At 42.5% G+C, this 20,498-nt stretch overlaps 1 protein-coding gene across 3 annotated transcripts; it reads right to left on the bottom strand.

The window, feature by feature from the left end:
- Positions 1-846: 846 nt before the first annotated feature.
- LOC308476675 (interferon-induced GTP-binding protein Mx1-like) lies at positions 847-19,768 on the bottom strand. 3 transcript variants are annotated; one of them, XM_081004443.1, is made up of 14 exons: positions 19,345-19,768; positions 13,633-13,816; positions 12,704-12,893; positions 11,592-11,729; positions 10,805-10,959; positions 9,826-9,964; positions 8,896-9,094; positions 8,536-8,614; positions 7,630-7,752; positions 6,223-6,364; positions 5,551-5,709; positions 4,250-4,326; positions 2,689-2,916; positions 847-2,104 (listed from the first exon to the last, which is right to left on the bottom strand). In XM_081004443.1, the coding sequence occupies exons 2-14, from the start codon at positions 13,759-13,761 to the stop codon at positions 1,874-1,876; spliced, it is 1,989 nt and encodes a 662-aa protein (XP_080860569.1). In that variant the 5' UTR covers positions 13,762-13,816; positions 19,345-19,768; the 3' UTR covers positions 847-1,873. The 3 variants fall into 3 exon arrangements, with proteins under 3 accessions (XP_080860569.1, XP_080860570.1, XP_080860571.1); XM_081004444.1 differs by having other exon boundaries at positions 13,633-13,811; XM_081004445.1 differs by lacking the exon at positions 19,345-19,768 and having other exon boundaries at positions 13,669-13,809.
- Positions 19,769-20,498: the final 730 nt, after the last annotated feature.

Raw genomic sequence — 20,498 nt, 5'->3', positions numbered from 1 at the left:
CGACCCACAGGGGGGCAATTTGAGAATGAATTATTAACAGTTAATGGCCTTTTAGGCTTCCTCCACCTGAAAAGGAGTTCACTTTTTGAATGATAAAAATTGTATGTCATGGGGGGGGGGGCACCAGGATTTTAGAGATGCTTAGGTGTGTAATGGCCAAAAAAAAAAGGTTGGGATCCACTGATCTAGACAATGCATGCTCCTGATCTGATTGCAGATTCCTAGGTTTAGGTAGACTCTCATTTTCAAGGTGGAAAGTATTCATCCATGTTTTAATTGCAAGGATTGTGTAGACCATGAAATCACTCCAAATAACCAGTAATAATTCACCTGGAGAAAAAAACAGCATTCAAATCTCAAGCAAAGAATACGAGGGAAAGCAATAATTTGAGACCAGTTCAGCAACAAATACTTTATTTTAAAAGAACAAGGTTTTCCACCATAAGTCTAGAATTTAGCATTTTTAAAATCAGTTATTACTAGGATGGTGGTCATAGAATCATAGAGTTGGAATAGACCACAAGGGCCATCGAGTCCAACCCCCTGCCAAGCAGGAAACACCATCATCAGAGCACTCCTGACATATATATGGTAGTCAAGCCTCTGTGGTGGTGGTATGAAAGCTTAAGTTGTTTATACAGTGGTACCTTGGTTTTCAAACTTAATCTGTTCCGGAAGTCCGTTCCAAAACTAAAGCGTTCCAAAAGCAAGGTGTGCTTTCCCATAGAAAATAATGCAAAATGGATTAATCTGTTTTAGACTTTTAAAAACAACCCCTAAAACAGCAATTTAACATGAATTTTACTATTTAATGAGACCATTGATCCCTAAAATGAAAGCAATAAACAATGTACTGCAGAAACAGACAGACCTCAGCGTAACACTTAAAATGGAAGTGTGGCACTCAATTCATCAGCGTAACACTCAAAACAGCAGTGTGGTTGTGGCGTTCGTACAGAGCCCCCGGTCGTTTCATGGACTACAGTGGTACCTTGGGTTACATATGCTTCAGGTTACAAATGCTTCAGGTTACAGACTCTGCTAATCCACAGATAGTAAGAAGTTTGCGGCAGCAGCGGGAGGCCCCATTAGCTAAAGTGGTACCTCAGGTTAAAAACAGTTTCAGGTTAAGAACGGACCTCCAGGATGAATTAAGTTCTTAACCTGAGGTACCCCTGTATTGACCTGTACACCAGTGCTTTATTCTTCCGCTGCCACTAAGCAGGTTTCTTCTGGTGAAATACTGAGTCTCAGTCAGGTTGTAAAGTCAACAACGAAGATTAAAGTTTATTGAAGAACAAGTTTTAAATATATTCAGAACGGTTTCTGAAATGCGCGCCCTTAATTAGATGTGGCACTATTTCACACTGTCACACTCTTCTCTCTCAGTTCTATCCCTGTCTCTCACTCTAGCTGTCACAACTGCTGTGTTCGTCTTTTACTGGCTTTGTCTGACTCTGACTCCTCTATCTCCCAATGGTAAAACCCCTGGGCTGAGCCTCAAAGCCAGGTAGAGGCTCCGCCTCTGAGCTTTCTCATTGGTCAATCTACATTAACCATTTCCATCCCCCTGTACAAACAAAATCACAAGGAATGAGCAAAGGCCACATTGGCACTCAAATCGGAAGTGTAACACTCAAAACGGAAGTGTAGCACTCAAATAGTCAGCCTAACACTCAAAACGGAGCATGTTTGGCTTCCGAAGAAAGTTCGCAAACCAGAACACTTACTTCCGGGTTTGCAGCATTTGGGTTCCAAGTTGTTTGAGTACCAAAGCGTTTGAGAACCAAGGTACCACTGTATACACAAGCAATGAATAGGATCCCTTCCTTCTGCAACTGGAAGAGGGAATTAACACAGAAACACCTCTTGATTATATGGGGAATTTTGCTAAATGCTGTCGTGCTTTGGTGAGACGCTTGATCTTCTCCTTCAGAGTGTTCCTCACATTGGAAGTATCATACCTCTCCTGAAGGAGAATGTCAAACTGATCTTTGTTTTGCAAGAGTTGCAGCATTGCATTTTGTAATTTGTCAGCATAATCCTGGAGAACATATGTCCGAATAATCATGGGAATTTGGGTTCCAAGACGGGTTCCTGCGCTCTGCAAACAGAATAAGAGTTTGGGTTTTTAGACTGATTAACAGACGGACAAAACCAGGAAGGTAGCATTATCAAAAGACTATCATTACAACAGGTCATCCACTTAAACATAGGTCACTGGAAGAAGGCTTAAATCACTCCCACTAACAATCAATCCAAAGAGGAGGGATAATGGGCCCTTATTTATTTCACAAATTGGTTTGGTTCTCTTGTTTCTGGGCCCAGACAATAGAGCAAATAATTTCTCTCATCATATCCATGCCCCACCCACCTTTTTTTTTTTTATACCATGAGAGCTCTAAGAAATAACCTGATGTATGTGCATGTGTAAGTACTTCTTTATTTAGGTTATTATGTGACATTTATGTTAAGCGCAAGCTGCTCCAAAGCAACAGCTTAAAAACTTAAAAACACGAGTTCAGCTATCCTAAGAGAGGAGCGGGAAGGTGGTGGAAGGCTATATCAGCCCAGGAGAAAAACTATTCAGATCAAAGTTTTGGATACTCTGTTTCTTTATTTTACTACTAGAATTGTTCCATGTTGTAATGGGAGATTGAGGTGTTAAAAAAAGAGGTTGAAACTCACTTTGAAGTACGCGTTCAAGTGGTAAGTCATTTCCTCCATGGAGCATAGCTTTGCAGGAACTAGAACTGATCTTGTAAATGCATTTCCAACACCTTTCGTTCTAATACCACTTAAATCTTCACTATAAATACTGTCCTGGGAGTACACTATTTGTTCCATTTTAAACTGAGTATTGATCATGGATACCGCAGCCGCTTCTTGCTTCAGTTTTATATCTTCAATATTGATCTGCATGACAAAAGATATTATCTTTTGTTGTTGTTGTTCCACAGTAATTCATTATGAGAACCCCTACACTCAATGTTCCCAATTATAATCAGTAAGGCTCAGAAATTAACACTTAAAACTGCTTTACCAATATAGGTCATTAGTCCATTTCACCCACCACCCTGAATGACAGTTCCAGTGTCTCAGGCAAAGGTGTTATCAGAGATTTTAAAAAACTGGACCCTTCCGCAAGCCTTGATGGGTAGCGTTGTGTAGATAAATAAGGTAAGGCGTTACAAAGCACTTCCATGGGAGCTGGGAAAGGTGCAAATATTTGAAATGCATGAACTCCACAACTGATGGTAGAAGAACAGTTACATTTTGAGAGAACCACAGAATAACATCTTGCACAGAAATATCAGTGGATAATATTTCCACTTAAAAAATATAAAGCTACCATTGTGTCAAGAGCGAGCTAGCAGTAAATCACATTGTGCAAGTTGGAGTTAAGTCTTTAGCAGCAAACACACTATCTGCAAAGGAGCGTCGGGCCTAAGAAGCGCAACTCATCTCTGGTAGGTCTTGCCCCCATAAAGCAGTTGCTGAGACTGAAGGTCCCTGCCTCCCCACACCTGCCTAAGTCCCCCCTTCTCCAGGGTTTTTTCCCCAAGCATCTACACCTCACTAATCTCTCTTTGGCTCTTTTCATACTTCTTCTGGTTCTGGGAGACAAGCAGGGAAGGTAGTTTGTCACAGCAGGAAGGAGACACCCCTTCTCCAGCCAGACTCATCTCTGCCTCTTGGCCTCCTCCCCTGCTTCAGCATCTGCCTCTGATTCTGGACTTCCCTCTGCCACAGACTCTCCCAGCTCACTATGGCCTGTTCCCTCTTCAGTTTCTGACACCTCCGTCTTCTCCCTCTGACGGCTCATCCTTGTCCCACCACCATGCCCTGGCTTCTGAGCAACCAGTCCATGACTCATGGGCTCTCTTCAGCAGAGTAGCCCCATCCCTGCATCATATCATCTCCTTCATATATATTAGGTGGGACAAGGAAGTAGTTAAAATTAAGTCAAACTATTTATTTATTTTTTAAATCTAGGATCATACCTGGGGGAAGAGCTCACATAAAACACTCATCAGGGGGAGACCTTTTCAGACTGATGTGCCAGGTCTAAATTTTCCCACCCCTGGCTGCCCACCTGTCAATCACCTGACAGTGATATCAGGTGAAGCTGTGCTTTAAAGTCCTGATTGTCAGCAAGCACACTAGAGCCATCCTGGTTTCATGTATTCATTACAGGGTTCCATGTCTGCCTTTTGTCTAACACATCACTAAATACATCATTTCTTACCTGAGCAGCTCTCAGAAGATTGTAGAAAGCACCAAAGTGTCGGTAGGCAGTTTGAATAAAATTTTCCCGCACAAGTTCTAGAAAACAGGGAGAACCATTTAAAGGCACAAAATCTTAAGAGAAAAATTGTGGCTCAAATTCCTAAGCAACTGGCCAAAGTAAATAATATACTGTCCTGGGCCAAAGTAAATAATATACTGTCCTGTGTATTGTTGGAAAAACTGGGGCCCTGGGCTTGTGTCTTTACACACCTTCACCTCTACCAACACACACACACACACACACACACACACACGGGTGCCAACACTATTTCTGGGCAGGAGGCTGAGCCCCCCCCCCAATAGTGAGGGGGCCGCCATCCCCCACCACTGCTGGGCAAGGCTGGCCTATTGCCCCCCCCCCCATGTGGGGAGCAAGTCGGTGCCCCTGCACACACGTGTTCACATCAGTTATATTATGCAACATGTCAGAAAAGAATGACCACTCTTGCTATTGTGTCTTTCCTGGCTACCGTTAACCCAACCTTCTACTCAGAGGCATGCATGCAGATTAGAGTGTTTGTGTGTGTACAATATGCTGAGAAAGACAGAGAGACTGGGAAAATCAAGTAAACAATATGAATGGGAATTGCTTCCTAGGAAGTATTTTGTTAGGATTAGGATCAGAATGATCAACTGACAGAAGACATGTAAGATTGTGGCATAATAATCAATTATTGTGGCATAATAATCAATTATTACTGTGCTCAATCTCTATTTAATTATATATATATATATATATATATATATTCTTTCCTTTCAAGGCCAATATATGCTAAGCACTATGCAGATATAAAAAAGGACACAAGTCATGAAGATTATTGTGTTAAAGTGTGTATGCAAATAAATTATGAGCTGTGAGCTGTTACTGACTTTCACAAAGCCAATAAAACATTTAGGCTGCGATTCTATACCTAATTACCTGGTATAAAATTCAGTGACATTTACTTTTGAGTGGACATGTATAAGATTGCACTATAGAAGGTTGTGCTCTTAACAGAGAATAATTTGTTTTTCTGCAAGTGACATTTAAAGTGTTTTGATTACCCTGCATTTGTCAATCAAAATATTCACAATACTTATGTGTATTAAAATTAAAAAAACTATTCTGTTTTAAAACTGCTATTTCTATATTAACAGTACATCAACAACATTCAGAAATGATATATTCCAGACTAAATTATATTCCTAAAATCACACATGAAATCCTTTACATAAACCGGATATTAGAAACTGAAACCATGTTGCTACTGTAAAACGTACCCGCTACATCCGTCAACATTTCAACAGCTGGCGATTTTAGCGTCATAATTTGTCGTCTGACAATGGTCTCAAAGGTCTTGTAATTAATAAACCCTGGGAGTTCTTTACCACGATATTTATTTTCATAGCTGTGAACTTCATCTTTCATAGTATCTCTTACTGCAATGTTGAAAAAATTGCATTAAGTAATCACCCTCAGCTTTCTAGGCTCCAGTACTGATGAAGTTAATAATCATGGCTACTCCATGAATTATAGAACACCCATTTTTTTAACCTGCTCTTTTCTGCAAGTTTGATATTGGAAGACGTCTATCTCAAAAGCAAAATAAAAATGGGCTGCATGCACAGGTAAACAAATATCTGTGACAATGCCCAAAATGAACCACAGGTTTCTGGAATTCAGAGATGATAGGGACAACAGCACATAATGTGCATATATCCCATCAAGTACCACACCCACCCACAAGTGTGGCTAGGAAATACTGAGATCAGAGTTCAACTGAAAATGCTCATGTGTTAACAAACATGCACAAAAGTGCATATGGGAAAAATGGGTCTGTGCAAACTACATGCACGCTATCACTCTGATGTGTACACAGCCTGCACGAGAATTCAGGTTAAAACTGGGTGTTCACTTGCAGGGAAAAAAATAAGAAATTTGAAACAGTTTACCATTTAGTGCATTGCTGTTGATCTCCTCTTGCCATTGATTAAAGATATTTCGCACTTTTGTGAACAATCTTGTTTCTTTCAAATCCGTTAAATCCTCTCCTTGTACTTTATTTAAGATGTCTTGATTAAAAAGCTTGATTTTCTGTAAAAAGAATATATATAATATAATATTTATATATCAATTCAGTCTGTCCAGCTACAATGTACATCTTTTGAAAAAGAATTGAGTGATTATCCAGAAAGCATCAAGACTTGCCGTTAGGCTTTGAACTTGATGGCTTAAGCTTTATGGCTTATACGAATGAGCAGAGTACAATAATAAAAGAGAAGTGGATCATGTTCAGGATAGGCACCACCATTCATATTCCATAGTACCATTCCTAAACCAGCACAAAGAGAATGCTTCCCAAATCACATACAAATAAGCTTTACAATCTTAAAGTGGTTCCCTGATGTTACTTTTCAACAAGTAGCCAATCCTCATCTTAAGTAAAGTATATCCTTCAAATAGATGATATAGGGTGAAGGAGACATAATATTTAAAGAGAAGCCACAGCAGAGTCATCACATGCTGTGCAAGCATGACTTTCTACCTGTTTTGCAATGTACATAACTTTCAACTCTCCTAACTATTGTCTGCCTAGACTTAGATTCACTATGCACAAGGTAATAAAAGAGATAATTGATGGGAAAGGATATCTGATGACGATAGGACCTTCGGGTATAGGGCGGCATAGAAAATTAATTAATTAATTAATTAATTAATTATACAGTGGTACCTTGGGTTATGAACTTAATTCGTTCCGGAGGTCCGTTCTTAACCTGAAGTACCACTTTAGCTAATGGGGCCTCCCACTGCCACTGCACTGCCAGCACATGATTTCCGTTCTCATCCTGGGGCAAAGTTCGCAACCCGAGGTACTACCTCCGGGTTAGCAGAGTAACCTGAAGTGTTTGTAATATGAAGCATTTGTAACCCGAGGTACCACTGTGACGATGATGATGATGATAATAATAATAATAATAATAATAATAATAATAATAATAATGGCGGCCCCTGGAACTTAGTATTGTACCAATGCTTTTGGTCCAATTGAAGCATATGGCTGTCCAATCTTTTGTCCATTAGTCTGGAGTCCAGCAACATCTGGAGAGGGACATACTCCCCACCCTCTGTTTTTCACTGGATGGTTGTTGTTTATTTGGTCTTTCATTATCAACATTCTTTTTAAACGTACATTATTGCATTGAAGCTTGGAAATGTCTGCCAGAGTTCTAGGACTAAACCTCTTCTACCAAAATTAGATACTGATATTTAGGTACTTTGTTTTCAGTTTCCTGAGAAACGCACATATTAAAATTTTCAGGCATTCCAGAAATAAAATTGGAAACTCCACATTTATTTACCTGTATGAGGAAAGGCATCTTCTCTTCAGTGTTTCCAGGCACATCTTGACCACATTTTTGCAGCTCTGCATTTGTTACCTCTAGCTTTTCCTTAATTTGTTTTTGCAAAGTTGGCAATGTTTTCTGAAAGACAGACATGCACCAAGAAGGAAAGTATTCAGTCTTAGAATGTTTCAACACCTCTTCAGAGTGAATTCACAGAATCATTCACAGAATCTGGCACTTGACTGAGATAAATGCTATTGCAGCTGCTTAACACTGGTGGTGAAACATAGAAGCCACCAACTTCTTTTTATTTGGAACACACCAAAGCATGCCAGAAGGTCTTATTCACAACCCTATAATCAGAATGTATTTAGACAACCAAGACACGTGTGTGTGTGTGTGTGTGTGTGTGTGTGTATACACATATAGTTTTTCTTTAGAGAAATGAAGATCATTGGACTGCTGATACATGCATTTGCATACAACATATAGTTATGCCCCGGGACTAAAAATTACATGTCACATGTCCAACGACATGTAGTTTTCCTCTGCTGGTATTTTTTTTACAATATAAATCTTGAATTGAAAGGAGAAGGTGCTATTTAACTCTTTCCCCTCCAGCCATTTTCCCACTCTTTTTTTAAAGCAAAAAATTGTCAATAGAAGTTTTCTTTTCTTTTCTTTTTTAAAAAATTGAAATATAAATAAAATCAATCATTAAAAATATACATTATGTACTAAAATTACAGATTAAAATACATATTAACTTACATGTTTGGATAGGCTTTCCTAAACATGTAAGTTTTTTGTGGACATTAAAAAAAGATACAGAGGAAATGCTTCCCAGCAAAGACAAAGTAAATACAATTATTTCAAAGCACTAACAAATTTAGTTATTCAAATGAATCAGTATTCTCTTACGCTAATGTGCTCTATCAGCTCCTGTGTAAGCCTTTCTGCCAAAAGTGGGATGGTAGCTCTGCCTTCCTCCAAAAGAGATCTAGCAGGAAAAAAAAGAGTGAGTAATTAAATTTAAAAGTATGACACAAGTATAATCCAGATAAACAGGCAGACAGGCAGGCAGTTCCCAATATTCAATCAAATGGGGCTCGTTTAAATAATCTTTGGAGTGATCAGACCCAGTGTGTGGAGTACTGCAGGCTGAAGTGTCAAACAGATGCTTGCATTGGTTCCATACTTTCACTTAATTTGGCATTATATTTCAACCAACAAAGACCACAATGAACGGATTTCCTTCTTTCTTTTTAAAAATAAGCCTACCTGAAAAAATCGTGTTCTTCGAAAAATTCTCTCTCTTTCTCAATTGCATCTCCCAAGGTCACTTTGTCGTTGATGTCACTTTGCCCACGACACTTAACGATCATATATCCTTTTCTCAGGGGGACTCTTTGATTCCGGATTATGTCCACCACTTCTGCCTCTGTTCCCTTGTCAACCAAGTCAGGCTTGGTCAGGATGCCTGTGAAATAATAGATGCATAGGAAGAAAAGTATCTTATTTTAGGTGGTTTATTTTGAGAAAAGGTAGCACATATTCTGAATCAAGTCACCTTTGAACCCATGGGACCTGTATGGGAAAAGTGGAACCAACAGGAAGGCAGCTGGCCCAATACAAGTACTATATTGGGTTTGGCTCCCCAGTGTGTGCAATCTGTCAGTGCCTGATATGCAGATTTCTGCTGCCTCACCACGCCTGCTGTCTGGAGCATGACCTATGGTCTTGGACCACGTTACTAGCCTCTGCTCCTTTGGACCCACGATTGCTGCCCTTGACCCACACCGATTCTGGACCACACTGCTTGCTGCTGAGTCCATCCTTCCCACCCAACCCCCAATATTCTTCTATTTCTCTGTACAAATGTGCAGTTCACAACAGCAAAGAGCCGCAACAGAATCAGCCAGAAGAATTCAGCCTGCAGGTCTAGAATATTCACAGAATATACAGCTGATAAGTCACCATTTGAGTAAATACAGCAGAAAGAGGGTTGATTTGAGGGCTAACACAAAATCATGGTAAAAACTGATTAGATGCTTGGCAAAATGTTAAGAAGTGAATAGGCTAGGTAAGACCTCTAAATAAAATTCTGAATGACGCAAATCAAACAGGGTGGTAGGATTCCTGCAGTGATAACTTGTCCTCCCCGTAGTTAAAAACACCACCATCACTTTTTAAAGTGTTTATTTAACTTACCAAGTGTTCTCTCCCCCGTGGGATCTACTTCTTGAGCCATTTTCAGTGCCTCCGTTGTTGCAATGTCTACATTACTTGGCACCACTACCAAATTGATGGTTTCTTGTTTGTTAATATACTTCTTAATTAACTTTATTATCTGTAACAAAATTCAGACAATAAGAGCTGTGTTATATGGCACCTTATAAAATGAGTAAATACAGCCAACTAAAATTTTGTACAAAACTGGAACAATACAAGAATCTGTTGTGCCAAAGCAGTGGATTTATTAACATAACTGCTGTATTGAACTAATCAAGGAATTGGAGGTGATCAGCATTGTTGTACTTTAACACCCATCAGCCCCTACCAGCATGGGATGATGGGAGTCTGAGTCCAACAACATCAGGTTTCTATGTTATTTCTATTCCAATGTCTGCCAAGGATTTCAATGCAATTTACAAACAATTACAAAAATTAAAACAACAGATAAAAGCAAACAAAGCAAGCAGCAAATAAAAAACTGCTAGTATTTTTTTTTAATGTGGTAGAAAATGTTTACAAATATATCAATGGTGGTATGAGGCATACCTTCCAGCCAGTGTTCACCCAAGCTCCTGACAACTGTGTCACTGATGCTTACCTGGATGGAGAGGTGTGGTGCAAGTGCACCAGCAGAAGTGCCAGATTGGTTTTGCTAGTGTGTTTCAACCTTCCTGACCTCCCCACCACCTCACCTCTCTCTTTCCTGTAAGCAGATCTCAGGAGGTCAGAGGAGCACCAGTGCTCCACCATGCCACCCACTTCTGCCCCTAGGATTCCATAACTGGAGCACCACCAATAAAATCCCTTCTCCCTTGTAGATGCAAGCCTTGCCTCCAATGGGTGGCACTTCGCGAAAGGCATCATACCTTTAGCATGTGGGCACTCCCATACCTTGCTGTATCCACCCAATTCATTTTCAGGATCCTACCAGTTCTGAAAACAATCTTCTTTTTACCTGCTGTCCAATGTCTTTTGGCTGATCACCCACAGCCACTCTTGCAATTCCTGGCAGATCAATCAGAGTAAGGTCCGGAACATCTGAGGAGCTGATTTCCAGGCTAATTAATTCTGAGCTAATGCCTGATCCTGAGCCAGCCATTGCATTCTGGGCTGTATTATAGGAGGAAAAACAAAGTACAGTGGTACCTCAGGTTACAGACACTTCAGGTTACAGATGCTTCAGGTTACAGACTCCGCTAACCCAGAAGTAGTACCTCGGGTTAAGAACTTGGCTTCAGGATGAGAACAGAAATCGCGCGGCAGCAGCGGGAGGCCCCATAAGCTAAAGTGGTACCTCAGGTTAAGAACAGTTTCAGGTTAAGAACGGACCTCCAGAACGAATTAAATTCTTAACCCAAGGTACCACTGTAACAGTACAGGAATATTGTGGGAAAATCTCTTCCTACAGACCAAAAAGTGAACACTTCAGCAGAAATGTGTTCTTCTATAATAGACTAGGCAGAAAAGGAAATTAATTACAAATATAAGCATTTGGAATTTCTGCTTGGTGCAAAGGAAGACACTAAAAACCATCACAGAAAAACTCTTTATGTATAGCCCAACCCTAGTAACAATTTAATATCTGTTTGGCTGTCCACTAGAGGATATACAAAAAAGTAATTTAGATAGCAATTTTATGTGCATCGATGTGCAAACTAGCTCTCCTGAACAGTGAGACGTGCTTCTGTGTTAACGTGCTTCTGTGTTAACATCTATAGGATTGCACTGTCAGCGACAGTTACCTCTGACGATTTGTTCTTCCACTTGTCTCGAGCTATTCATTTCTTTCACTGTGTTCAGATATGAAATTTTCCCTTTCCATTCCTTCGTGTTGTGTGTTTTCTTCAGCTTGAGCTCTAAGGGGCATCTTGTAACAATACCTGTAAAGTGAAAAAGCAAGCATGAAGGAATGGAAGATGACAGGGAAGGGCAAAGGGAGCCCTACCCTTGAATGTCACCAAAACATGGGTGGGCCAAGGAAAGACTGGTCGTATCAGCAGGTAGAACACTTAGCATGCAAGAGCCCTGTTGGATCAGGCCAAAGGCCCATCTAATCCAGCATCCAGCGCTCACAGTGGCCTACCAGATGCCCATGGGAAGACTGTAAGCAGAACCTGCATGTAACAGCCCTCTCCCTACTTGTGATTCTCAGTAACTGCTATTCAGAGGCATACTGCCTCCGACAGCAGACATAGCCCATAACATTACAACACTACTGAAGTCTTTAGACACAAAGAAAGTGCCATGATCAGTATAGTTGGGTCTTTGCATCCTTCAAACGGCAGAAAGAAAGAAAGAAGGAAGGAAGGAAGGAAGGAAGGAAGGAAGGAAGGGAAAGAAAGCTGTTTAGTCATAGGGAGAGTAATATCCCGTGCATTACAAAATATTTCCCAAGACACCTATAACAGATAGCAACCAAAAGAGGATGATAGATACCAAGCAATATAAAACTATTAACTGATGAAAAAGACTAATAAAAAGTATTAAACCAATTTCATGGGAATGAAAGTTACTTAAAGGGCTCAGAAAAAATAAAAAGTCCTCCCAAAGTAGCAAAAGAGTTGCCAGGTGAATCTCCCCAAGGAAAAGCATGTCATAAACTGGGTGCCACCACCAAGAAAGCCCTCTCTTTAAAAAAATAAATATTTTTTAAAAATATTTCTTAAGTTTACAAAAATACATGCATTGTCTCTTTTTTCAGGTTGCGTTTAGAACCACCTCCTTTTACACCAGATGGTGGGAGCCCCAGATGGTGGGATAGACTCTGAAGACAATCTTAATATAGATGTTGATGATTGCATCACATTGACTCATGGAAAAAAAAGAGGAACAGCGGGGGGTGGGGGATTCTCACCACTGCCCCTTGGAAGAGCGACTCCAGAAAGAGCTTCCAGAACTGAGCTTTTCCCTGAGCTTTGATCTCCAATCACAGCAATTGCTGGCAATGCCAAGTCCTTCTCCACTCCGAGGGCTCTCAGAGAATCAATAAGGTCAATACATGGACGGACTTTCTCTTCATACTGGGTGCTCAGGACACTTGTACTCTGAAAGAAAAACAAAACAAAAGGGCACCTGTGACCAGAACTAGAATTAGTTATCAAGTCCAATAAACCATTTTCACCAATAAATATTAGTGATGTGGAGCAGCAACTGTTTTCTTAAGTGTAAGCTTCCCAGGTCCCTTCCACCTGCTCATATTTGCACATACCTGCAATAATATATGGGTACTTCCTACATATCCTTATCACGGGCATCACTATAAGAAGAGGCAAGGTGGAGCAAGCCAAAGGCTCAGCTAGTCCAGCATCTTGTTCTCATAGTGGCCAACCAGTTGCCTATAGGAAACTCGCAAGCATAACTTGGGGGCAACTGTGCTCTCTCTGCTTGCGATTCCCAGAATCTGGAATACAGAGACATACTGCGTCTGACAGTGGAGATGGAACTTAGCCATCAAGATAGCCTGTTCCTCCAAAATTTTGTCTAATCCTCTTTCAAATCCATCCAAGTTAGTGACCTATCACTACATCTTGTGGGAGTGAACTCCAAAGATTAACTATGTGTTGTTTGAAGAAATACTACCTTTGGTCTGCCCTGAATCTTCCAAAATTCAGCTTTATTGGATAACCTTCCCACCCCATGCCCCAGGCTCTAGCATTATGAGGGGTGATTCAAACCTTAAATATGAATGGTTTCCTTGCACCCAGAATCCTTATTGGGGTATTGAGGTCTGCGTCATAGTATTTAAGAGGTATCCCACGAAATTAAAAAATAATTTGCCCTTACAGATGTTGATTCATAGCTGTGCATTTCTGATAGTACCTCTATAAGTTTACTCTTCAGTGGAGAGGAGTCATTTTTCGTTTTACTCTTCAATGGACTGGAGTCATTTTCCTTTGCACATTTGACCGACATGTTGCTCCCTTGGAATTAAAATATTTTCGTAGATTGGAAAATCAGTTTGCCTGGTCTTTGTAAGAAAAAATATTTTGATTTTATTCTGATGTGCAGGCTGCTTCTGAGAGAAATTCTAAGGCCGGTATCTTTGGTGGAAGTAAATTGCTCTTGAACTATTAAAGCCTGTGCCACCCCTTCTCCCACACCAGAGTCAGTGGTTTGTATTTTCCGTTGGAAAACGATCCATGATAGCAAAGTTAAAACAGAATACATTGGTACCTCGGGTTAAGTACTTAATTCGTTCTGGAGGCCCGTACTTAACCTGAAACTGTTCTTAACCTGAAGCACCACTTTAGCTAATGGGGCCTCCTGCTGCTGCCGCGCCACCGGCACGATTTCTGTTCTCATCCTGAAGCAAAGTTCTTAACCTGAAGCACTATTTCTGGGTTAGCGGAGTCTGTAACCTGAAGCGTATGTAACCCGAGGTACCACTGAATATATATAAACTTGTTACATATCTCTTGGGGTTTTGGGGGGATATATTTTAAAGAACCATGAAGACTGGTAGTAAGTTTACTGGCCTCCCATTCAAAATAATGAGTCAGACACTTTACAGTGAGCTCAGCGATCCATACAAAAAAGTTAAAGGGTGCCGCTGAACTGCATGATGCCCTAAGTATTTGCAAAGCAAATCCCTAGCAATTGACTCTACATTGGTGTCAATCCCTATCCCCCTCCCCATCCAAGGCTCCTAGCATTAGCCATACCTCCCTGATCTACCCAGTCAGAATTGGGCTACACCATTCCTGAAAACCAAAATACCGTACTATTGCATGCACCCCAATACCTGAGCAGCAAGAGAGTCCGCGTGTACCTGCAGTATCCCAGGGTTTGGCTTCCTTAGAATATAGTTCTATAGAGCTTGTGCTGTCATTAGTCCATATGGTTTTCTTTACAACCTAAGATGGTTTTCTACACACAACCTAAGAATGGACTGGAGCAGCATTAGCCCTCAACAAGTTCTTGCTTCCCCATTAGGTTTCCAGGGAAGCCTCAAGCCACAATGCTGAGGTCAGCATAGAGCAAGACAGCATCTCCAGCTTCAAGGTCACTCACATACAATCACCCTCTGGCTGATTGTTCCCCTTCCTTGGATGAGGTGGGGAAAAGCTCACCCATTCGTCTCTATGGCAACAGTGCTCACTCTTTAAGATGCAGATGATGGGTATTTGGCTAGGGGAATTACCTTGACAAAGGAAGTAGTTTGACTGGTTCAGCAAGTTTCCTCTTATAGATGTTAAAGGTAAAGCTAAAGGGACCCCTGACCATTAGGTCCAGTTGTGGCCGTCTCTGGGGTTGCGGCGCTCATCTTGCTTTATTGGCTGAGGGAGCTGGTGTACAGCTTCCAGGTCATGTGGCCAGACTGACTTAGCTGCTTCTGGTGAACCAGAGCAGTGCACGGAAATGCCGTTTACCTTCCTGCCAGAGTGGTACCTATTTATCTACTTGCACTTTGACGTGCTTTTGGACTGCTAGGTTGGCAGGAGCTGGGACCGAGCAACGGGAGCTCACCCTATCGTGGGGATTCAAACTGCCGACCTTCTGATCGGCAAGTCCTAGGCTCTGTGGTTTAACCCACAGCGCCACCCACGTCCCCTTATAGATGTTACCTTCTCATAAACTGGACTGCAGCTTTCGAAGAGATCCCTGAGTATCATTCATACTGACCCCCAAATATTTAGCAATATATAATTGAATGCCACATAAGAATCTCTTATTTGTAAATTAAGAATGCATTTAGCTTTGACATGCCAAAAACAAGTTTCCCAAACCACTGAATTCAATTTGGCATGGAAATTGTAACCCAACAACTTTTGGAGGACACCACGCTAGCTACCCTTGAATGGGGCAGTGAACAACATTCCCTCTTCCCCCTACAACCCAGGGAGACTCCTCTGCTTGCAGACATTTAATCCACCCTAGGGGCTCATTACTTTCCAGGCTCTCCCCTCCCGCTCCCCAAATAGAAATCCTGCCTGCAGGCTGATTATACTGTGGAAGGATTCTTACCTCTTGCTCTGAGAGGAAATGCTGCTTTCCTGATGCTCTTGTTTCTATTGTGTCAGCATCAGCTCCGCCTTTCCTGTTCAGGGAAATCGAAACTTAAAAAGGCATCTGACCAATGGCATTATCCCACACCAAAAGCAATATCGCAAGGGTCCCAGCAGTGTGTCAGTTTTCCTCGCTGCAGAACACAGAAAGGAAACCAAAAATGATGCTGTCTCATCACGAGGAAACGAAACTTAATTCAGGTCCTGGAACTGGTTGCATCTGAAACTGATCAGCATCACACTAGACTGAGCAGCCATCTGCTCCTTTTGCATTTTATAAGGCACTAGTGTTGTAATGATTACACATTTGTTTAGCTCTATGTTCTGGTTTTCCAATACTCCGCTCCCATTAAAAACAAAACAAAATTAACACAAACAGCTGAAATCTAGGAAGCAAGCTGCAGTATAAATAAAATGCTAACAACAGGATTCTGACTTTATTGAGAGTTTTCATAGTGCATTACTTGAGTGATCCTTTCAACAATGTTGCAGATTCCAATGCAACAGGAGTCCAGCACACTGGTGACATACAATTAGTGGTAGGGGCGAGTGGGTAACAGGGGAAGCCATGGGCAGAACAAGAGTTTGTCCTTTATAATGCAAATCATGCCTCTCTGAGGGACTTTATGAAGGGACAGGGCTTTGTTACACTTGTGACATGAAGTATTTCGCCATTAGACGTCCATCAATAATGGCACAGGCAAGATTGAACCAAGAACTGCCTTGGAAACAACTCAGTTACTGTGCTACTCTGGCTCTCAGTAAGAAGTATACTTAAAAGCTCACTAGAACCAGAAAAGCTGTTCACTGACATCTAATAGCCTACAAGCTCAGGATATGTGGAACCTTGAGCAGACAGCGTGTTCTATATTTGGAGCAAACACGGAAAAAGCCCTGTATGCACTGCAACAGGTCCAAATCCGTTGTCAAGCCATCTCTTGATAATTATAAAGGATAATTGGATTCATATGTATAGACGCAGTCCCTAAAATATGCTTAATTCCAACCCGTTCAGGGTTTTGATGCCAGCATTTTGAATTGGGTCCAGAAGCGAATTGGAGTCAGTAGAGTCTGCAAATAATAAGATGACTATGCTCTCATCTTTCCACTCCTGACAGGAGATGGAATCATAGAGTTGCAAGGGACCATAATAATAATAATAATAATAATAATAATAATAATAAATTTTATTTATATCCCGCCCTCCCCAGCCGAAGCCGGGTTCAGGGCGGCTAACAACAATAAAACAGTACAAAAGTACAGCACAAACAACACTCTAAAACCATTCATTACAAAATTAATTAATTCAAGCCACTGGCAACCACTGGGCCAGAGCTCTGCGAAGATTGCCGAGGGAGGGAGTCAGGCTGTGCCCTGGCCAAAGGCCTGGTGGAACAGCTCTGTCTTGCAGGCCCTGCGGAAAAATGTCAAGTCCCGCAGGGCCCTGGTCTCTTGTGACAGAGTGTTCCACCAGATCGGAGCCATGGCCGAAAAAGCCCTGGCTCTAGTTGAGGCCAGCCTAACTTCTCTGTGGCCTGGGACCTCCAAGATGTTTTTATTTGAAGACCGTAAGTTTCTCTGTGGGGCATACCAGGAGAGGCGGTCCCGTATGTACGAGGGTCCTAGGCCGTATAGGGCTTTAAAGGTTAAAACCAGCACCTTAAACCTGATCCTGTACTCCACCAGGAGCCAGTGCAGCTGGTATAGCACCGGGTGAATGTGATCTCGCAGCGAAGACCCCGTAAGCAGTCTCGCTGCAGCATTCTGCACCCGCTGGAGTTTCTGGGTCAGTCTCAAGGGCAGCCCCACGTAGAGCGAGTTACAATAATCCAGTCTGGAGGTTACCGTTGCGTGGATCACAGTGGCTAGGTCAGGGCGAAAGAGGTAAGGAGCCAACTGCTTAGCTTGGCGGAGATGGAAAAATGCCGCCTTTGTTGTAGCTGCAATCTGCGCCTCCATGGAAAGGGAGGTGTCGAAGATTACACCCAAACTCTTAACGGACGGTGCTGGCACTAATTGCGCCCCCGCAAGAGATGGGAGTTGCCCCCCCAATCCCATATCGTCCCGTCCCAGCCACAGGACCTCTGTCTTCGAAGGATTTAGCTTCAACCAGCTCCCACGTAACCATCCAGCCACAGCTTCCAAACATCTGGTCAGTGTGTCTGGGGCCGAGTCAGGATGGCCACCCATCAACAGATAGAGTTGGGTGTCATCAGCATACTGATGGCAACCCATCCCAAAACTCCGGACAAGCTGGGAGAGCATAAATGTTGAAAAGCATCGGGGAGAGTATCGCACCCTGAGGTACTCCACACACCAAGGAGTGGGGCGATGACAATCCCCCCCAAGCACCACCCTCTGTCCCCGACCAGAGAGAAACGAGCACAGCCATTGAAGACTGTGCCCTGGATCCCCACGTCGGCAAGGCGGTGGTCCAGAAGTTCGTGATCGACCATGTCGAAAGCTGCTGACAGATCTAGAAGAATCAGCAGCCCCGACCCACCTCGATCCAGCTGTCTACAAAGATCATCTGTTAGGGCAACCAGAGCCGTCTCGGTCCCATGACCAGCGCGGAAGCCGGACTGGAATGGACCCAGAGCCGATGTTTCATCCAGAAACCCACCAAGTTGTTCAGCAACCGCTCTCTCAGTCACCTTACCCAGGAACGGAAGAGTCATCTAGTCCAATTCCCTGCAATGTACAAATCTTTTGCCCGATGTGGGGATCAAACCCATGACCTGGTGTGTGTGTGTGTATGTGTGGCATGTCTACTCAGCCAGTGATCAGATAATAGCCCACACTGCAATCAGCATGAACACTCTCATACCAGCAGGCGGATACCTCACAAGACAATGTGATGCAGGCAAAAAACATCTGTACAGACACAAACACACTTGCTGGCTGGGAGAGCAGACCAGGTATCAGCCAGGATGCTACAAACCAGCTGTTCCCTGTTTAGTCCTTTCTGTAGGTCTTCTGCAAGAATAGCCAGCATGGTGACTTCCAGTTGTTGCTGGACTACAACTCCCATCAATCCCACTCCTAACCAGTATGGACAATGGTTATGGATGATGGAAACTGTAACCCAACAACTTCTGGAGGATACCACGTTAGCTACCCTTGAATGGGGCAATGAACAACATTCCCTCTTCCCCCTACAACTCAGCGAGACTCCTCTGCTTGCAGACATTTAATCCAGTCATTACTTTCCAGGCTCTCCCTTCCCGCTCCCCAAATGGAAATCCACCCTGCAGGCTGATTATACTGTGGACGCTCGGGTTGCGAACATGATCCATGCGGGATGCACGTTGGCAACCCGCAGCAGCACGTCTGTGCACGCGCGGGTAGCGATTCTGTGCATGTGTGAACCCCAAAACCCGGAAGTAACCCGTTTCAGTACTTCCGGATTTCAGCAGGTCCGTAACCTGAAAAAATGCAACCTGAAGCGTCTGCAACCCGAGGTATGACTGTCCTGTGGAAGGATTCTGACCTCTTGCTCTGGGAGCAAATGCTGCTTTCCTGATGCTCTTGTTTCTATTGTGTCAGCATCAGCTCCGCCTTTCCTGTTCAGGGAAATCGAAACTTAAAAAGGCATCTAACCAATGGCATTATCCCACACCAAAAGCAATATCGCAAGGGTCCCAGCAGTGTGTCAGTTTTCCTCGCTGCAGAACACAGAAAGGAAACCAAAAATGATGCTGTCTCATCATGAGGAAACGAAACTTAATTCACTTCCTTGAACTGGTTGCATCTGAAACAGATCAGCATCACACCAGAATGAGCAGCCATCTGCTCCTTTTGCATTTTATAAGGCACTAGTGCTGTAATGATTACACATTTGTTTAGCTCTTTGTTCTGATTTCCCAATAGTCCGCTTCCATTAAAAACAAAACAAAATTAACACCAACAGCTGAAATATAGGAAGCAAGTTGCAGTACAGTGGTGCCTCGCAAGACGAAATTAATCCGTTCCGCGAGTCTCTTCGTCTTGCGGTTTTTTCGTCTTGCGAAGCACGGCTATTTGCGGCTTAGCGGCTATTAGCAGCTTAGCAGCTTAGCGGCTATTAACGGCTTAGCGGTTTATAGAAAAAGGAAACAAACTCGCAAGACGTTTCATCTTGCGAAGCAAGCCCATAGGGAAATTTGTCTTGCAGAACGACTCAAAAAACGGAAAACTCTTTCGTCTAGCGAGTTTTTCGTCTTGCGAGGCATTCGTCTTGCGGGGCACAACTGTATAAATAAAATGCTAACAACAGGATTCTGACTTTATTGAGAGTTTTCATAGTGCATTACTTGAGTGATCCTTTCAACAATGTTGCAGATTCCAAAGTAACAGGAGTCCAGCACACTGGTGACATAAAATTAGTGGTAGGGGCGAGTGGGTAACAGGGGAAGCCATGGGCAGAATAAGAGTTTGTCCTTTATAATGCAAATCATGCCTCTCTGAGGGACTTTATGAAGGCTTTGTTACACTTGCGACATGAAGTATTTGGCCATTAGACGTCCATAGACCACAAGAGTCATCTAGTCCAATCCCCCGCAATGTGGGGATCAAACCCACAACCCTGAAATTAAGCATCTCATGTTCTACCGACTGAGCTATATTCAGTGGCAAAGGAAAAGACACAGATAATTTAAATCCACA

Source organism: Podarcis pityusensis (genome assembly GCF_964106645.2).
Source record: "Podarcis pityusensis genome assembly, chromosome: 4".
NCBI classification, from domain to species: Eukaryota; Metazoa; Chordata; class Lepidosauria; order Squamata; family Lacertidae; genus Podarcis; species Podarcis pityusensis.
The sequence above is the reverse complement of the archived record's forward strand: the minus strand, read 5'-3'. Positions and strand labels throughout refer to the sequence as shown.